The 19353-nt window shown below is 34.7% G+C and overlaps 3 protein-coding genes across 3 annotated transcripts in view; 2 read left to right on the forward strand and 1 right to left on the reverse strand.

Moving 5' to 3' along the window:
• Positions 1–19353, forward strand: part of LOC116336887 — a 177118-nt gene that overhangs the window by 92876 nt on the left and 64889 nt on the right. The window contains exons 6-7 of the mRNA XM_031761079.1: positions 3138–3233; positions 9857–9981. Of these exons, the coding sequence (XP_031616939.1) occupies positions 3138–3233; positions 9857–9981 (221 nt within the window). The remainder of the gene's footprint in view (positions 1–3137; positions 3234–9856; positions 9982–19353) is intronic.
• The window catches only part of LOC116336888, a 28111-nt gene continuing 20395 nt past the window's right edge, over positions 11638–19353 (reverse strand). The window contains exons 13-14 of the mRNA XM_031761080.1: positions 19102–19243; positions 11638–12488 (exon numbers count right to left, since the gene is read on the reverse strand). Coding sequence (XP_031616940.1) covers positions 11916–12488; positions 19102–19243 — 715 coding nt within the window. The 3' untranslated portion in view covers positions 11638–11915. The remainder of the gene's footprint in view (positions 12489–19101; positions 19244–19353) is intronic.
• Positions 14130–15205, forward strand: LOC116336891. The gene is made up of 4 exons (XM_031761084.1): positions 14130–14602; positions 14738–14867; positions 14965–15029; positions 15107–15205. Exons 1-4 carry the CDS (start codon positions 14138–14140, stop codon positions 15197–15199), a joined length of 753 nt encoding a protein of 250 aa, XP_031616944.1. The 5' UTR covers positions 14130–14137; the 3' UTR covers positions 15200–15205.

Below are 19353 nucleotides of genomic sequence, written 5' to 3' on the forward strand. Positions count from 1 at the left end.
GCGTTATGAAAATAATGTGTTTACGGTTTTGACAGATTATTAATGTCAACGTATACGTATACGTAAACACTTTCTCCACATTGTGGAGAAAAAAACAGATATGTGGCATACCAAGAGATGGTGTTGTATGTTATGAATCTTTTTTCATTGTTTGACATCAGGGGGGGTTGTATGTGCATGTGCAACGAGAGAAAGTTATGTTCATTCGTCGGTTCGATGCTTTTTATCATTTCGGGGCAACGATTTTAATGACTACATTTCCACTGAATATTACATTTTGCCGGAGAAGAACTGAGTCTGTGGCATAGATTTTGTGCTCTATTTCTCAAGGCCACACATTTATTATGAATATGCATAGTTTTGAAATCAAAACAGGACATCGTTTAGTCAAAAATTATGCATTTTCATTAATTTAAATAAAACATAAGAGATGAATAATGAAGAGATACCATTTCAGACCAAAAATATTTCTTTCATTTGAACAATTTGATGTGATGGTAAGCTGCATTTCGAATTGAAAACAGGAAAATAAAATTTAATTAAACCACGAACCAGTTTCAAATCAAAAAGCATAGGTGGGCAGAGACGAGCTTCTGTGTTTCGTCTCCTCTTGTCACAAACGATTTGCTAGGATTTTTTCTTGATCTCCCCTCTATGACACATGCCATTTGTCTCTCTTCCACACCGTGCAGAAAAACTCTGCCCACCTATGATATCGGTTCGATATAAAAGTTAGCTAAAAAATTTCGCTTCCGGTATAAATGGAAACACCCTTTAAGGTGCTTAAGCAACTTCTTTTTATTGGAATTTCTTCCCCTGTTGAGAAGTTAAACCATATAGCAAATTGCTGTAATCAATATCTTGTATTCAAAACTTTGACTTGATGCTTCAAGGTCCCCCCACTTGTATCACAGGCTATCACTATTTCAACCATTTATTAGATTGCAATCAAGCTAAAGGGGCTCCGAGTTTATATTATATGAATGGGGTAGAATAAAAACTACTTCTCGAAAAATTGCTATTTTAAAACGAAACCTAAAAAAAATTTCAATAAAAAGTGAATCAATTTTTTTTTGTCCAATTGAAGTGAATCAAGAAAATTTTGTTCAATAAAAGTGAACCAAAAAAAAAATTTCACTCGGTTTTTTCAGTGTAAAATACACTAAAATGAATTTTTTTTTGGGTTCACTTTTATTGAACAATTTTTTTTTGGTTCACTTCAATTGGAAGAAAAAAAATTGATTCACTTTTCATTGAAAGTTTTTTTTAGGTTTCGTGTTTAAACATTTTGCGAGAAGTAGTTTTTATTCTACCCCATTCATATCTTCAATTAGCAAATCATAATCATTCACATGTGACTTGAAAACTATTGACTTTTGTAAACTCTTCTTTGGTAAATCCGATTTTTTCTAGATCTTCGAACAAAAAGTACGTTTCAGTAGACATTTCAAAAAGATACCTGGACGATGTTATTTGATATGATTAAAACTTTTCGTTTGATGCGCGAAAAGTTTCTGTTTTATTAATAAAAACTTCAAAAAGTCGTAAGAGAAAACGTAAATAATTTTTCCGAAGACACGGTCTATTTTGATATGGTTAAATAACCAGAATGAAACATGAACTGGAGCATAAAAATCCTGCTTAAACTTTTTCCTGCACTTCAAATGCTGAACACTTTTTTTATGTAATCTCTAAAACGATGTAAAGTGATAACGAGGCTGATTTAATGCCATCTCATGGGTAAAAGTGTACTTATTTTCCGAGCAAGTTTTACAATTGCAAGCAAGCAAGAAAAAAATAAAGCAAAGCACACGTTCTGACTAAGTGTATGTGTGTTGGTTATATGATCCTTTTTTTTCAATCCCATATTTATTCCTATGATGATGGTCTAATGCTTTGAGCGTTGCTCTTGTGAAAATTTTGAACTTTGATAAACAATATATACACGAATGCAATGCACGTGCTCACATACTCGCGCAAACCACTTGAGCAAAACTTTGTCGACACAAGCGAAAAATGGCCGAAACAAAAAAGACACATACACACATACAGCGTAGATCTTAAGCCAAACTAATGACACTTTTGCTCGGGTAACATATGGAGTCATTAAAACATGAATCTATTCTCTTTGAATTATGTTGGTCTGTGTGTGTGTGTGTGCATTGTTTTGCAATTCTTTTTGTCATTGTCCGTACACATACCACTCTTTTTCTACTTATCGTCGGCATTTTGTTGCTTTGCCCTGTTAAATATTCTACTTTATGTGGGGACTTTATTTGTTCAAAGTTGAAACTATTCGGAGGAACAATGACGAAAAACGCACCCGAAGAAGAAAATTGCGCAAAAGCTAAACTGCACATTCAAAATACCAAAGCGAAAGTGCATTAAATAGCAAAGTCTTATAAATCCATGCATTTAAAAAAAAGATTGTGTACCATGCAACAGCAAGAAACAACCGAAAACTAAGAGCAAGAACGAGCGTTCCACATCATTGGCCGCATACGATATAAAAATGTGTGTGTGTGTGTGTGTCTCCGTCTCTGTATGCTTGTTCACAAGGAAAATAAACAATCTGGATGCTGATGTTGTTGTTTATCTTTGGTTCTTCCCTAAGCTATTTGATTTCAAATAGCCCTGTTCTTCATTCTCTACCCCTGGTTTTCTCTCTATCTCCATCTTCTCTTTCTTCCCTTTCTCATATTATCATTCTTACTACCCTGCAATTCGGTGTTTTACACGATCTTTGCTTCACTTTATTTTTTCCTTACGCAATTATAGTATTCATACGAAAATATACCATTGCCATCACGTTATTGTAACGCTTTTCAAGGATCAATTTTAGTTTTATTTTTCGGGCATTCGAATAAATACGAAATGATTATTTGCTTTGTATCGTCTCTCCACTTTGGTGTTTGTTGACTTTTTGAATCTAATATCGGATGGAGAGAGAGAGAGAGAGAGAGAGAGAGAGAGAGAGAAAGAGCAAGAACGGCAATTGAGTCCAATAATAGATGGCTGCTGTGGAATAGACATACATTTATTCCGATTCTTATTTGTTTTCGTCGCACTGAATCTTGATCCTCGTCTTCTCGTTTCGGTTTTGTGTGATTTTCTATTTGTTTGTTTTTTTTTTCTAGGTTGTTTTTCGGACGAAAAAGACTGTGATAGTCATTGCCAATTCAGTGGACCCGAACAGGATTTCTGTAAATGCACCCAAAGCAAATCCGTATCAAGTAAGTAAAATTCTATGCGCTTCCCATTTGTTTGGTAGATTTTTCTTGAGTCTTTTAATTTGAGTTGGTATGCATATATTTATACGTTGTGAAAAATGAATGTTTGCAAACAAACCCGCACGAAGTGATGAGAAAAATATAACTTTTTTTGGTGCAATGAAGTGGGAAAACAATGAAAAAGTGGTAGCAAAAAAATGGATGTACAAACCATCTTAGTAAGTTGAACAAAAGTAAGAAAGCTTAAAAAAATGCCATAAACAAGAACTTCGGACGCTCAACGTTTGTTCTATTCTGGTCATTGTGGGTTGAGTTGACTCGATACTGTAGCAAAAGATACGTACGGAATTCTGTGCCCGTGACTGTTGTGCATGGTGTTGACGTTAAATTGTGCTCAGCAAGACGTATTATGCGAAAACCAAATACAAACAAATTGCAACGAAAAATGAGAAGAAGAAAGAAAAAACAAACTTTTAACTCTAAAGGAACAAATTTGTACTATAAAATGCTAAATGGTGCAATCGAAAAAATGGACAAATGGCTTAAAGTCCTTGTTATGGAAGTAAAGAAAAACGAGACACAGCGAGCGAGAATGTGAACATTCATTTTCTTGTTATTTGCACCGTTATCTACCTGGCCTGTTTGGTTACCGAGTGTGCTGCTGTGCTATGAGTTTGTTGCGCGCGTATGCAGTCAGAGTGTATGGTGTTTAGTGCACATCCGAGAATAAAGCAGCAAATGATCGCATTATTCTTTCTGCCAGTTGCCTTTTCGTCGGAGTTTTCGTATGGCATAACACATTTTACTACGATGTAGAGCGGTGGAGGCGCGCGACCAATGAGAAATGAGCTCAAAACCATATCATTCGTTCTGCAGTGTGCAAGAAATTTGCAACTCACTCTGCTCAAGAAGAATGTGAAGAAATTTAAAATCCCGTAAAGTCACTAAATTGATTACCGGTTTTTGATGCTATTGTTTTCCCTCTTTGTGGCCCCGAACATTTCTTACCCCCATTGACACGGATATTTATATCTCTCGCTCTCGCTTACTCTGTATATTCTTCAATTTCAAACTAGTGAAAACGAAGCACCGGACGAAAAAAAATGATGATCACATAAAGCATTTTGTTGGTACGGCATGGTATCAAGGTTCGTTCGTTCGTCTGCAGTTCGTCCATTTGTTTACATCGTGCATGCCAGAGGTTTTCTATATGTGCAGTCAATGTGTGCAAAATGCTTCATAAACACCTAAAACAGGTATATTATGTTTGGCATCGAATCGAATCGTGTGTGCGAAATTGCGCATCGTGACTGCTTCTGATAGTTCTAGATGATGTAATGGCTGAGCTCTGATTTATATTTTGGCATTATTTACAAATAAAATTTACATTTTCACCTTTCCAACCGGTTTTTTTCTCCACCGAAACAGTGAGAAAGTAAAAGACGGTATGCTATCGCAATCACCTATATACGTAAAATATAATATGAACAAATTGTTGCTCACATTTTGTGCACGTCTCATTCGATACGGCTTCGTTTTATCTTGATCATTCTGCAGTTATTTATAGTGTACGTATGTGTGTTCTTACACTTACCAATCGAAACCATGGGAATGGCAACGTTTTTTTTTTCTTCTGCAATTTTGTTGTGTTGCTATTTCTCTATCAGGTTAAAAACATACATTTTCCATTGAGTGTTCAATCATTCTCATTCAGTCGCTTGATTTCACAAATTCGATCCCGATGCGGCACTGATTCAACACATTCATTGAAATGTAAAGGTGACTTACATACAAACGAACGAGAAAAAAAAACGATTGTAAAATGTTCAAAGAGTTTTCCATTCGGTGCGAATGAAAAAAAAAGAACGCGGTCGGTGATTGTGGACACAACACAGCACAATGCTTAATAGGATGTAGTTTCTCATAAATGTAAAGCATATTATCGTCGCCTTTGTTGATTTGCCTTTGTGCTTTGAGTGTGATGATCGCATTTTCAACTAGATTAAATGGATTTAAGTGGTTTTCATAGAAATGGCAAACGAACAGTTTGCAATGAATGCAAGAGTGTAAATTAACCGAAGCACATTTTCAGATGCGCTATCAACAGAATGATTGCAAACGCTTAAACATGATGGTGTTGTTGTTGTTAGTGGTGTATGTGCACAGATGCGCTTTGCAACCACAAACAAAAAAAAAACGTTTTTTCCGATTTCTATCTCTAACACATTTTAGAAACGGGAGTATTATTTAAACGCAGTTACAAAAATTTATTGCATTCATACAATTATTCCCGCTCGGCGCTATGCATTCGCATTCAATTACGACTATTTATCAAATGCAATGCTGCAACTCGTTTTCTTTCCCATTCTCATCCTCTCCATTTCTTTTTTGATCTCATTCTTCACCCCTCCGTTTTTTCACTCGTCTCTTTGTGAGGCAAGATAAAGAAGAAAATTGCCATATAACTTTGGACATTGGTTGGCTGGTGCACGATATGGTGTGTGTGACCAATTTTTTTTCACTTCTTTATTACTTTGACATATCTTTTATGAACACAACCAACCATGATGACGACAAACGGTTAAAGCACCGTTGAAAGCCCTTCAGTAAATAGTCTTTCTATTATATCATTTATCGTTGAAATTAATTGGTTATTAAATACTTGGTGGCTGTGTTTGCCTTTGCTGTTGCAAAACATGTGAAACCTTCTTAACATCGCTTCTTTTGAAATATGGAACGTGTTGCGATTCGATGTTCTTGCGCACCTTTGTCGTCGTCATCATCGTCATACTCAACCTTACGTGTGGCATCGAATACCATTTGATTGGCGTTGATGTGGAATGATGCCAAATGCAAACGCTTGAATTGTTTAGCTCAGAAATATCACATGTCATTTATTAAATGTGAACGTGAGCAAATGGTTTGTGCATCACAATTCAAGTGTGGTATTTTATCATTTCAATGGTATCTTATTTTTCAGCTTTTTTCAAACAACAAAAACCTAAACCAGAAGAAAAAGTGAAAAAGAAAAATGTCTCATCGTCAAGTTTTTCAATTTAAATTGTTTTGTTGACGTTTTTCCATGGTTCGCATCTTTTTACAATTATTTGGATTCATGTGACACGATGGCCCTTGGCACACATTTCCATCCATTGTGCACTCCGTTCGAATGCATTAACTGTTGATGCCAAATAACGGCGTTAAAAGCTCATTTAAATAGAAAATTTCACTTAAAAGGGCAAAATTCATTATCGATGAAAATTCATTCGTCGGAATAATTAAATTTCATTTCCATTTTTTGCTTAAGCACATGCAAAGATTTGTGCTCCCTCTCTTATTGTGCATCGATGAGAACGTTGTTTACGTGATGCTCGGGGCATATTATTCGTTTTACACTGCTGTTATTTCAATACGTGCATAAGCCAGGGAGTTTTTCCGTGTAAAGGGCTTTTAAACATAGTGCGCCTCGCTTAGCCATTGAACTCATGCACAGATTATTGTTCATTTGGAGTTGCAGACGACGAGACATGAAAAGCAACACAATAAAAAAAACTCACTCACAATGATACCCATTTCAGAGGTGATAATGATCTGTTGCTATCATTAGCAAGTATATATGTAGGACTGGCTTTGTTTTTTGCCACAGACATCATTCTTGAAGTGACGCACACGCATCATTCCGATGAAGTGGTGTTATTGTTTAAGTTGTTTGTGGAAATTAATGTGGCTAGTTGAAGCCACATGAGTATCATCATTCAAATATAATCTTTGCTCATTTTACAGTTGAATATATTGGAGCTCATTTGGATTTGAAGTAGTTACATTTGTGTTGAGAACAAAAGTGGCAATCGTTTTATAACAACGTTTCGATTGCATGATTTTTGAAGACTTCAATTTTCAACGCGTCTACCCCACATGTGAAAATCATTCGTAATAATGAAATGAGATGTATTTAATCTCAAGGGGGAGGTGTAAATTACCAATTATCAAACTGATTCGTCGGGGTTCCATATGAATTAATAGCAGCGACGGAGGAGGGGGAATTTGAGAAGGGATATTTAGGAGAAAAAGAGGAGAATGAGATCAGTGGGAAGTTTCCTCTTCAATTAAGGAGAAAATGTGTTTTTCTTCACAATCTATCAGAGCATCTTGATTTGCTGCTGCTCAGCATATAGCTGAGAGCTGAGAAATGCTGAACTCGTGCGGCTAACGCATACGAAACGGATGCACGATACATATTCCCCTTTCGCTTCGTATGTGCTGCCGTTGACGCTATTGCCGGTACAACGTTTACACACTATACCAGCGAACATACGAAGTGAAAGGGGAATATGTATCGTGCTTCCGTTTCGTATGCGTTAGACGTACACTTTCAGAATATATGAAAGACTGAGAGCAAAAACAGCACGTCGCATCTCATCTCTTGCTTTCACTTACGTAAGCAAAATAACGAGGGATGCGACGTGATGTTTTTCTCGCAGCTTCTCATATGTCGGTCGCAACACAATTTCAAACTCAACTGGTTACTAAGTTTTGAGTTTTGAATTGAACGACCAAACAACTGTTTATAACCGTTTAAACGGAGAGAATGCATGTGTGCGTGTCATCCGTTTCGTATGCGTTAGCCGCACGAGTTCAGCATTTCTCAGCTCTCAGCTATATGCTGAGCAGCAGCAAATCAAGATGCTCTGCAATCTATTACTATCAAAAAAATATACTTTTGGTTATAAATATTTTCCTTCTTTAAAATTTTAGAACATTCCCCAACCAAAAAAACCCTAGCAGATCGAAATAAATACTCAATTGATGCACAGCATGGATTATCTAGGGGCTTTTATGTTCAAACTTATACTACTTTTAGGGCAAATATTGAAATATAATGCCGCATATCTAGAATATGCCAAATAAATCTTTATAACTGAACATTATTTGGCGTATATTTCGCATATATCTCGTATATATTTCTTGTATGGCATATTTTTTCATTCTCTTTTGTGCGGTCTTTCTTCGATTCTGTGAAGCTATACAATGTGTGTGTACAAGGTCAGTATAAAATACGTATTATTCGGTGCAGATTTATGCCGTATATATTCGCATATATGATGAATAAGACGCGTATATTGTGAATATTGTATAGTATGAGGAGGACTCTCTTCGATTATAGGTGATGACCAGGGTTCCTAGGGTTCGGATTACACCACCCTAAAATATTTTAAGGACCTTTTTTTGCTCTTCACTTTTTTGGCCGAGAAAATTCTTTGGATTTGCTAGGGTTTTTCGTCAAAAAAGTGAAGAGCAAAAGAAACGAGTTTCATCCTTATTTCCTACAAACTTTGTGATCGTGAGGGAACCCCCAACGCAATTTTGCGATCAAACCACACCCCCCTAATTTTTTTTTAAGTCATCATCTATGCTCTTCGATGTTCACCTCTCCCTTATTTTCCTCGTCCTCTTCATTTTCCTCCTTCTCAGAGGAACAGTCCATGATCAAAAGCTTAACTGCATACAAGTGATAATAGCTAGGATAATAAATTTCACCTCTATTCGTTACGTATAATACGTATCAACTCCGCTCTCAGACAACAATTTCTATTGCATATTTGACTGAAATCGGAATGAAAAAAGCAAAAAAAACAGATTTAGAGAGAAACCAACGAAATTACAATAAATGCATTTTTCCACGCTCAATAGAAGCGATAAACACTAAAGTATAATGGCAATCGGTGTCAAGTGTGTATGAAATAATAATTACCGACTTTTTTTAAAAGTCAAATTAACATTTCACACCTCCACATAAAATGCAATTGAAAAAGTTTACATAATATGCGCATACATTCGAAGTATTTAATGAAAATTGAACAATGCAAAAATCCAGACTTGAATTCAATTACATTCACGAAATGTGAATGGAATTTCGGGCATTTAAGAGTATACGTTGCATGTTTCGAATTTTATGTCTTCATTGAAAATAATTCGAATCGAATGAAATGAGCAGCAAGCATACACAACAATTACATTATTATAGTCGCTTGAAGCGATTTCCCCCATAAATCTCACAAAATACTTGCAATTGCATCCTGGTGATTATAAGAGAAAGAAAACAGCAAAGTGTACTTGGGTTAACGACTTTTCTTGAAGAAGAATGCTATTTTAATTGGTGCGTAATTAATGACTCTACTAATCATAATATGCTTTTGAATTGCTTTTTTATTAACGATTGTTTTGTTAAGTAACGCTCTATTTTTAAAAAAAGAAGTACATATCGATTTGATGATAATGAAATTAAGAGCATACTTCAGAGGAAAGACTGTTTGGAAACTTAATTGTTTTTTCATTCTTTCGTTTCCAACATTGACTGAATCAGAGACACAGAGAATGGCAACCGGAAGCGCACTCGGAACACTCAAAACAAAATTGCAATTTTAAATAATAAACAATATTATTATTATAGCATGAAGGATTTTGTTATTGCACGCGGCACAATTCTACTGCAAATCACATGCAATTTAATCGTTTGTAATACAGTCTATATCGTGCACAGTTTTTTATTGTTGTAAAAATATTTGTATGTAATCATATCAAACCGTTTGCACACTGCAATATATACGTGTATAATATTTTTGCAGATCGTGAACGCACCAGATACGAGGCAACCGTACGTTTGGGAAATGCATCACAATTTTCACAGAACGACAATCGCAACGATAGACGACGACTGAACGAGTATCTACCAACTGTTCTCGAAAAGCAAGTAAGTATTAAGAAACAAATTTTCCATTTCATGAAATTCAGTGGATTTTCTATATCATTGTTTTCTGCTGTTGCTACTGTGTATGTGTGTGTGTGTGTCGAATATGATTATTAAATTCATGAGCCGAATGAAACGACTATGACGGAGGTAATTACAAGATGCCTTGCGTGGCATTGTTTCACTCATTCACATTCTCCGACACCGTAATACACACATAACAAAATACACATTAAAGAATGCCTGCTCCCGCTGGAGAAAGTGCCAGAAGATTTTTGTTTAATTTTCAGAAGTGCTGTTTGTTACTATTGAATGCGACGAGATACTTTTCCCACAATGAAAAGAAAAAACCTTCTGGCACCCCAGAGACAGTTGAGAACATTCAATGGTAATGTGCTCACTTATTATTTAATACATACGAAGCGCATATTATTTGTTTGTTTGTTTTTAAGCCACGCGCTCTCTCTTTTATGTCATATGACGACTCCGGGGCGAATTAAATGAAAAAGTATGATTAGAGCTATTTATATACATCAAAAACAAGTGGACTCAATCAAATCAATTTTCCATTCAAACCGAATAATAATCCTGTGGGTATGATTGAATCATTTGATGAGGGTATTGAGCAAATGCACTGATTTGATTAATAAATTCGAATGAAAATCATTTTTTCCAATGCATTCTTTTTCAATCCGGCCGACAAATCGTCATCAAATCCATGTGGCGTCGCAGGACTGCAACTTTGCAAACATGTCGCATGCAAAACAACAACAAATAGTTTTTTAAGTTTCGATCGATAAAAATGTGATTCATTAAAATTAAATATTCATTCAAAATTGAAAACGAAATCCAAAGTATTAAAATCGGAAAATGAAATTTGTTGTTCAATTTAATAATCGAATTTTTGATATCATATTGGTTTTGGGACCACAAACAGCGTATAGAGATTATGTCATTTGTCTGTCGTATTTTGGTGTATTTATCGAAATGCGATTTTACAGTTAATAGCATTCATGTAAAATGTAAACTGTTTTGATTTGCAAATGATTACGGAGAGATATTGTTATATCTGTAAACCTTGAAAATAAGCTCAAAATGCAGTTGTGTGCATTTACCGAATGCAATTTCGTTTTTCACAATCAATGAATGCGCGGAAACGCATTCACCCGCACATCTAATCAGCGAAAATAGATTGGATGTTTCGATGTTTTACGATGTGATCAACTTTTGAATCAGAACATATGTGCAAGGGTATGGCATGCTATGTAAAATGTTGGCGAACAAAAACCTTACAAAGTTGTCGGAATAAACCTTATAATTCTATGAACAAAATTACACAAATATGAGATAGTCAATACGAAATTTGTAATTCAGATTCTATCCGATAGATGGCGTTACGGTTTGGCACATCGCCATGTCTCTCAGATACGTGCCATTCCCTTGCATATGTGAAAAACAGAGAGAAAACGTCGATGTCAGAATTTAAGGCAAAAATGATGACAACACCGTATGATTAGAAACAATGTATTTTTATGGATAGTTAAAATTGACGAGAACATTTCGGTTCACATCATGGTTTTTCACGATTCATTTTTTTTCGCGATAATTTCTAATAAAAACAACTAAAGATTAAACGCTGTGTACGATTTTATTGGCACTAAAATATGGCGGAAGCTTTGCTCTCCCATAAAAAAAGCTGTTCCATTACTATTAATAAATCGAGAGAAAATCATAAAATCTCGATAAAATCCAAGCTAAACAAATTCCACTTGAAAAATATTCAACTATATATCTACAAGCATTACATATTTTTTTTTACTGTCAATTATTATAACTATTTCCAAATTGCACAAAGTGTGTGCTGATTAAAATCAGAATGCCATCATAAATCTGTATGAAATAAGCGTCAAACAAAGCGCTCTTAAACGATATTGTTGTTAGTCGAGCATATTTCGTGTTAAATTGCTGTTTTCCTCATCATTGTTCAACCGATGATGATCAACTGAAATGCCATGGCTTAAGCGATGCGGTGCATTTTTTATGCTATTTATAATTTGTCGTACACCTGATGATCCATGATGTCGTCGATCTAAACTTGATGAATTCATTGTCAATGATGACGACTGTTGTGGTTGCGGTTGCACTGTGCTAATACTGCTGCTCTCCAAAATGGTTGGCATGGATGCTTGACTGAAGCCATTATTGCTTCCATTGCTGCTCGAAAACAAATTCAATTCATTAGCTGCCGTTGTTGGTCCTTTGTTCGATGAACGTCGATTTCGGAATGACAATGACTTCAAGCGACTTAACTTTGTTGAATCTCGATTGTTCGACGCAGGTGGTGATGATTGCTTTTGCCGTTCAAGTAACGACGATACCAATTGATCTAAAACATTCAAATCGGCATTCATTTTTGAATTTCGTATTGCACTTGTCGATGGTGCATTGCCAATGCTATTGGCGCCTATGCCGCCGGTGGCAGCCGTCGATAGTCCCAAACGCTGAGTTATCTATAATGAAACAAGAGAAGGGTTTGCTTTAAAAAAAACATAAATGCCTGATATTTTGAAGTGCTATTGAAATGACAATTTAATGAATTTATGCGACTCAGAACGCATTCAATACATTCAATATGTTCATTAAAATCTTTGCAACCGTTCTATTCTATTGAACATTTTCAAACGGGAAACACTAGCTTGTTCTCTAATATAATCGCGAATATCGAATTGAAAAGAGAAAAAAAAACTATTTTTGACCTCAACACAATCGCATAAAAACGATGGTGTGAAAAAATTTATGAATGACCGTGCATTGTCATTTGCTTTTATTGTACGTGCCAATATCCCAATGGCGCACGACTCTCATCTCTTTTTCGCCCTTTTCTGGGCATCTAACTCTATTCAATGAAAACAAACATATGCATTTTGCACTTCCGCTATGTTTTTTTTTTAATTCAAACAATTTCTTGCCAAAACGGTTCACTTCATTGATTCCCATCGGGAATACGTGAACAACGCTCCATAGGTGTAGTAAATTTTGTAGTGCGATGCAAGATAAGCCCTCAAAATGCCGTTTTTACATGCCACATTCAACGCTATTCAAGAATACACAAAACAAAATCACAAAAACCACACACACTCACTCTCTAATACCGAATTGAATAGGCCAAACGTGCTCAATTGTTTTGCCGCTCGCTTTACGGCACGTACGAATCAAGAACAGTTTGAATTTGTCGTTTTTCACGTTTACACGGGAATGTTCTACTCGATTATTACTTGCAGATGCGAATGATTTTTCATTGTGAAGTCGTCAAATTTGTTGTTTATTTTATTTCGCTTTATTTGTTGCATAAAATTCTTATTTTTGTAGCTATTTCGCATGAATTTTCAAATCGGTTGGGTTTTGTCTTCGTTAGCAATCAGAAATCAAACTTGGAACCGGGCCGAGAACATATCAGACGGCTGATAAAGTAATTTATGATGCCAGATTATTCTCTATCAGTTATTCGTTTTTGAGGAATATCTTTAAAAATGCTTTTACCACATGCTGGTATGCAGAAAAGTAAAGTTGCTTGGATTATTCTTGGCCATTTCATTTTTAAGCATAATTTATTTCGATTCAATTCATTTGTTTTGGAAAATTCGCTACTTCAGAAGAGTAGCTGCAATCGGTTCAAGTAATTAAACTGGTACCGTAATTCTACGAGATTCCGTCGTTGTAAAAGTCGTTAATTCCGTCAAAGTCGGAACTGTTAAATAGTTTTTTAGTAGCAATTAAATGGTTTGGTATGATGTTGACCTGACTTTAAAAAAGTATATTCGTTTCAAAAAAAATGTAGCGAGACAAATTCAGTTCTAGTTTAAAAAAAAGACATTTTTTTAAAAGAACTTATCAAATTTCTATGGAAAAAATAGAAGACAATATATATATTTGGAATCGCAGGCATTGAAATTAGAGTCAACTTATTTACAAAAGATCAGAAGCAGCCATTCGAATTTTGTGACTCTTAAAACACAGTTCACTTGTGAAAATCTGTCGAAAGAAAAATTATAATTCAAAAAAAGACGAACAAAGAACGAAGACGAATTTCATTGGAAGAAGCAGGGAAGAATTGGTTTAAAATATGAAATTGACTCTAATATTTTTGTTGTCATGTTCAATGACATTCGTTCTGGGAATAATTGATGGCGCCAAGGGAATTATTGAAGACGCAAAAGAAGGTGAGGTTCCATATATCGCGTTAGTGAAGGTCCTGCATCCACATACCGGTGTTTTCGAGCCACTTTGTGCGGGTGCCATCATCTCGGAAACCGAAATATTAACGAATGCAGTCTGTGCCGCAGCATGTAAAGCTACGTACAAATGTGAAGTGTACGTTGGACGAGTGAATGTAAATCATGGTGGCAAAAAAGTGGAAATCAAGGACACCGTGTGGCATGAATCTTATGTTGAAATGAATGCAATTTTGCCCGACACGAGGTTTGCCAATCTCGTTCTTGATATCGGTATTCTATATATGTCTAGAATTCCTTTATCGGAAACCGTTAAAATCATTGCATTACCACAAGAAAACCTTGAACGTAAATCCGATATGCGTATAGCTGGTTGGGGCAGTGGATTTCTAGTAAGCATTTCAAATGAAAGAGTATATCCAAAGCAATATTTGTTATTGCATAATCACATTGCACTACTCCTGCAGTCTGCACTGTTTCTACTACATTTTTGTTAATTTTTTTTAAAATAATTTAAAATATTATAGTACGGTATAGCGCATCATGAGAAGTTAAAAGTCGCAGTATCCAGAGCATACGAGACATATGTAATAAATAAGGAAATTTTGGTAATCAAAACAATGGAGTTTTATCCTCGTCCTTGCGTATCTGATATGGGTAGGATTAGTTTTTGTGTTTCTTTTTTGTACTTCCATTTTCTTTCTACTTCGATAAAATTCAAACTAAATTTAAATATTTATCTACTAAATAAAAGGAGCCCCAATAGTTTATATGAATAACACTGTATTAGCTGGAGTTGGATCATTATGGACGTTCAAAGTAAATATTTAATATATTATTTTCTTGATTTTTCTTATTTCGTCGCAATTACATTTTATGTTTCCTCTATTGTTTAGCTTTGTAAAAGAGATGACACGACTCGTGCGTTCTATACAGATATTTATAATAATACTGAATGGATTGCAAATAACAGGAACAAAATCGTTTAAAATGACAGCTGTCATAGATGTGCAGTGCATATCAGCATGATAGTAATTGCTTTCAATCAAATGTTATTTTTAATTCAAATAAAATCATTCGCCAATAAACTGCTCGCATTTTATGTATGTTATTAAATTGTTGTATTAAGGCAATACATCTTAACTAACCAGAACAGAAAAAAGGGGGAAGGACGGAGCAGTATATTTGCTGGATGAATATCTACTGATATTTTCAGACGCTGATTTCCAGCAGCTGAGTGCGTTAAATACAACGCAACATCAGTAAAAGAGTTTAACTGACACATTTTTGCATTCCTTTTGTGTGGACTTTCTTCAAATTTGTATCGGTGTTATGTCCAGCAAATATTCAACTCTTAGTAAAACTAATAGTTTTATAGTTGTGCTTCACTGTTTTTAGAATATTTTTGCCAATAATTCAAAATATTAAAGCGGGAAATAGCGCATCATGGGAAATTAAAATTCTCGAACACCGAAGCATGTGAAACAGGTGTTACAGGCGATAATGGGATCATTCACGTTTGTTTTGATTTTCCTCGTACTGGCATATCTGATATGGTAGGATTAGTAGTTTTTTACTTCCATTTTTTTCAACTTTGACAAAATTCAAACTCAACTTGAATATTTATCTACTGAATAAAAGGCGCCCCGACCGTTTATCCGAATGAAACTGTATTGGCTGGCAGACGTTCAGAGTAAATATTTAGGATGTTATTTTCTTGATTTTTTCTTATTTCGTCGCAAATATGTTTTATATTTCCAATTTATTTGAGAAATTGATAGTTTCCTTTATTATTTAGAATTGTGTAAAAGATGCCAATAATGGTGCGTTATATATAAATGTTTATGAACAGATTGAATGGATTGCGAAGAACAGGAACAAAAGTATCTAAAATGGTGGCTCTCATAGATGTGCAGTTGCTTATCAGCATGATAATAGTAGTTGCTGTCATTCAAATGTTATTATTCATTTAAATAAAATCATTCACCAATAAGCTGCTCGCATTTTATGTATTTTTATTAAATTGCTGTATTGAGGCAAACAGTCAATTGAAAAGTATAAAGTGTTACAACTTATTCTATAATATGCCACATAAACCATTACAAGGTTATCTATGTGTGGAAATTAATGGAAATAAATATTTTCAGCTTACTTTGTTCTGTTTTCTTCGAATGAAATGTTTCTTCAATCTTCTTGTTTTTCGTTTTCAATATTATTTATAGGCAGATTATTGATACATGTCAAAAATTCTTATTGTTGTGCAGCTATTTTGCATGAATTTCCAAATCTGATGGCTTTTATCTTCGTTCGGAATCAGAAATCAAACTTGGAACCGAGCCGAGAACACATCAAATGGCTGCTAAAGTAATTGATGATGCCAGATTATTCTCTATTTGTTATTCTTTTTTGAGACATATCTGTAAAAATGTTTTGTCTCGCAAGAAGCTTATTAAATTTCTTTTGTGATTGTGATTTTGATTGCAGTCATCTTCTTAATCCGTTGATGCTTTTCCTCGACTGATTCTCGCCTTTCGCCAAAAAACGTAAATATATGTATCAACTTTGACATTTCAAGAGCGAAAGAAACGAGAAACTTTTCGCGCGAATCAAAATTAAAGCAACGACAGTGAAAACAACAAAAAAGGTCGCGACGCAGCTAATGCGATACAAGTCAGACATTTTATCAAGAGTCATATAAATTACTCAAGAGACAATGCTCACACAAGATAGACAGAGCGAAAAGGGAATATGTCTTGAGTCGTTGATGAGAAGGACACTTGCGGAAATTTTTTAATTATTTCTAATTTGTTGCAATAATTACATTCCCACTCTTTCATTCTATTCGGTGATTATAAATGACTTAGATTATTTACCAGACAAAATGGACATTCCGAACATTGAATTCTCTCTTTAAAACTTTACGCTTGTAGACGGTACACGAAATTACTATACTGTCAGTGATCTATGAAAATGGAACTTTGAGACAAAAAAAAGTAATCAAATTGTTTCAAATGAAGACAGATTTTCATTGTATTCAACTTCTTCTTTTGACTGCTGATGATTTAATTTTGAAACTTATACGTCAACAATGTTGAAAACTTTTTCCAATGCATTCAGTTGACCGCATAGAATTAGTGCATTGGAAAAGGAGATGAATGAAAGAGATAAACCCAACTGGTGTCAACATCACGTATCATCAAACATGGATCGGTTCCGAGAAAAAAAAATACCGTAATATATAAAAAGGTGAGGCTCATCGTAAAAAAAAAGATTGGTATTTGATATGCTTAGCGAAGCAACAAAAATCTATATGTTTGTGATGACACCCATTTCAATGGAACGACTTGAATTTCAATAGAAGTTCAACACCAACCACACTACAAAAAAATATTTGGATTGTGGATCCCAATTCCCACATATGAATTCAAACTTGTGCCTATAGTAGGCTTTCATTTTTCAAATTGATAAGGGTTCACCGTTCATAAAAAAGAAACTTTTTTTTTTAACCCGGTTACCATCCCTGAAGTCAGCAAGGTCAATATCAACAACACAAATTTAGCAAACAATACAGTTGTTTCTCAATTTCGGTATTTTTCACATTTAATCTTGGTCGACTAATTTGTCAGACGAACAACCGATTGTTTCACGCTGGTGAAATGCTTCGAGACAGAGTGTGTGACAACTGGTTTTTAGCAAAAGTTAAATAATAAACGGATCATTATTATCAAGTTGCAAACGTCGACATGTCAAAAAAACAAATCCACCCGATGATGGTCGATGTCAAAAAATTGTTACACAGAAATTAGACCAGCAGCTCAACAGTCGCTGTTCGTACAAACAAAATATTTGTATTTGGATGAAGAACAACAGATGGACACATCTCATATCGTTTGTTTTAAATACCTAATTGAAAACGAAACTCTTTGAATTGCCAACATTTACAATTGAAAAAGTTTCCATCGACTCCGCAGGGACTTTGTGCTGTTATGTGTGTTTGTATTTTCGTTAGAGACATTGAAACTTTTGTTTCTAATTTATCATCGACCACAATGAGTAGCTGAAGAAATTTATATAAATTGTTTGCTTTCCATTTACTTTGGATTTTTATCCGGGGAGACTAAACAGTTTTGAAGCTCAAGAAATTTTTTTTGATTGAGATTACGTTCTTTTTATATCGGAAAAAGTTCGCGGTAAATGGCACACAATAACCATTCGTTCTTATGATTATTATGTCATTTTTTGTGAACACAAACTCGATAGCATATTCGATGATAATAACACTATTGTTATCAGAGCTGTAGAAAGAACGACTTAGAGACTCAATTGATATTATCGATTTGATAAGAGATTTTTTCGGAATTTTTAGCGTAGAATGAAAATTTAAATGATTTTATTATGAATTAAATATAAAGAAACGAAACGTGTCGAAGGATTTTTAGTACTTTTGTTCGTGTTATTACATCGTCTGCAAGATTTTTACATACACGTCAAATTTCGTTTAATCTGATGTGATAACACTGCAGTGTTAGCACCATGGTTAGCACAATTGACGAAAAGTTTTGAAAAGGATTTGGAGCTAACAATGTAAGTTTTCGTATCGAATGGATAAGGGCCATGGTCTGTAACACTTGAATGTTAATTTAGATGTACATTGCACATGTAATAATGGATTTTGAATTCCATCCTCAACATTATTATGGATAAATGTTTAATCCGATTGAAATCGTCAAGGACAATTATAACTGATGTTTACTGCGCATTCTTGGTGAGCTATACATACTATAAATATCTGGAATTCAATTATATTATGAATTGTTTCCCAAATGAATATAGATCAAAGCATATTATCGATAATTGAAATATGTATATGTGGTCATTTCGTGGGACTTACTTCATCTGCAGCATTTGCCGAATAGCTCATGCGTTTTACTTTACGGAAAGTTTCATCATCAACAGCTTCTTTGATTGCTTGTTTCAATGCAGTTCCAAGACTTGTACCATTTTTTGGGTCATCTTCCAGAATATTATCCAATCTAAATATTTAATCAGGATCATTGGATAAAGAACTATAAAAATGTATGCAAACAACCCTTTATGTCTGTAATATCTAGACGAATAATCGTTAATAAGCGAAAAACTTTAT

Source organism: Contarinia nasturtii, unplaced genomic scaffold, assembly GCF_009176525.2.
Source record: "Contarinia nasturtii isolate CC-2019 unplaced genomic scaffold, AAFC_CNas_1.1 Cnas_scaffold_220, whole genome shotgun sequence".
In the NCBI taxonomy this organism is placed as follows: domain Eukaryota; kingdom Metazoa; phylum Arthropoda; class Insecta; order Diptera; family Cecidomyiidae; genus Contarinia; species Contarinia nasturtii.

What these genes read in the sequence shown, in the direction of transcription:
- LOC116336891 (XM_031761084.1), top strand. Translation starts at nt 14,138, where the DNA reads ATGACATTCGTTCTGGGAATAATTGATGGCGCCAAGGGAATTATTGAA. An exon ending in GTTGGGGCAGTGGATTTCTA is followed by an intron (nt 14,603 to 14,737) that starts GTAAGCATTTCA and finishes AAAATATTATAG; the next exon opens with TACGGTATAGCGCATCATGA. An exon ending in TCCTTGCGTATCTGATATGG is followed by an intron (nt 14,868 to 14,964) that starts GTAGGATTAGTT and finishes ACTAAATAAAAG; the next exon opens with GAGCCCCAATAGTTTATATG.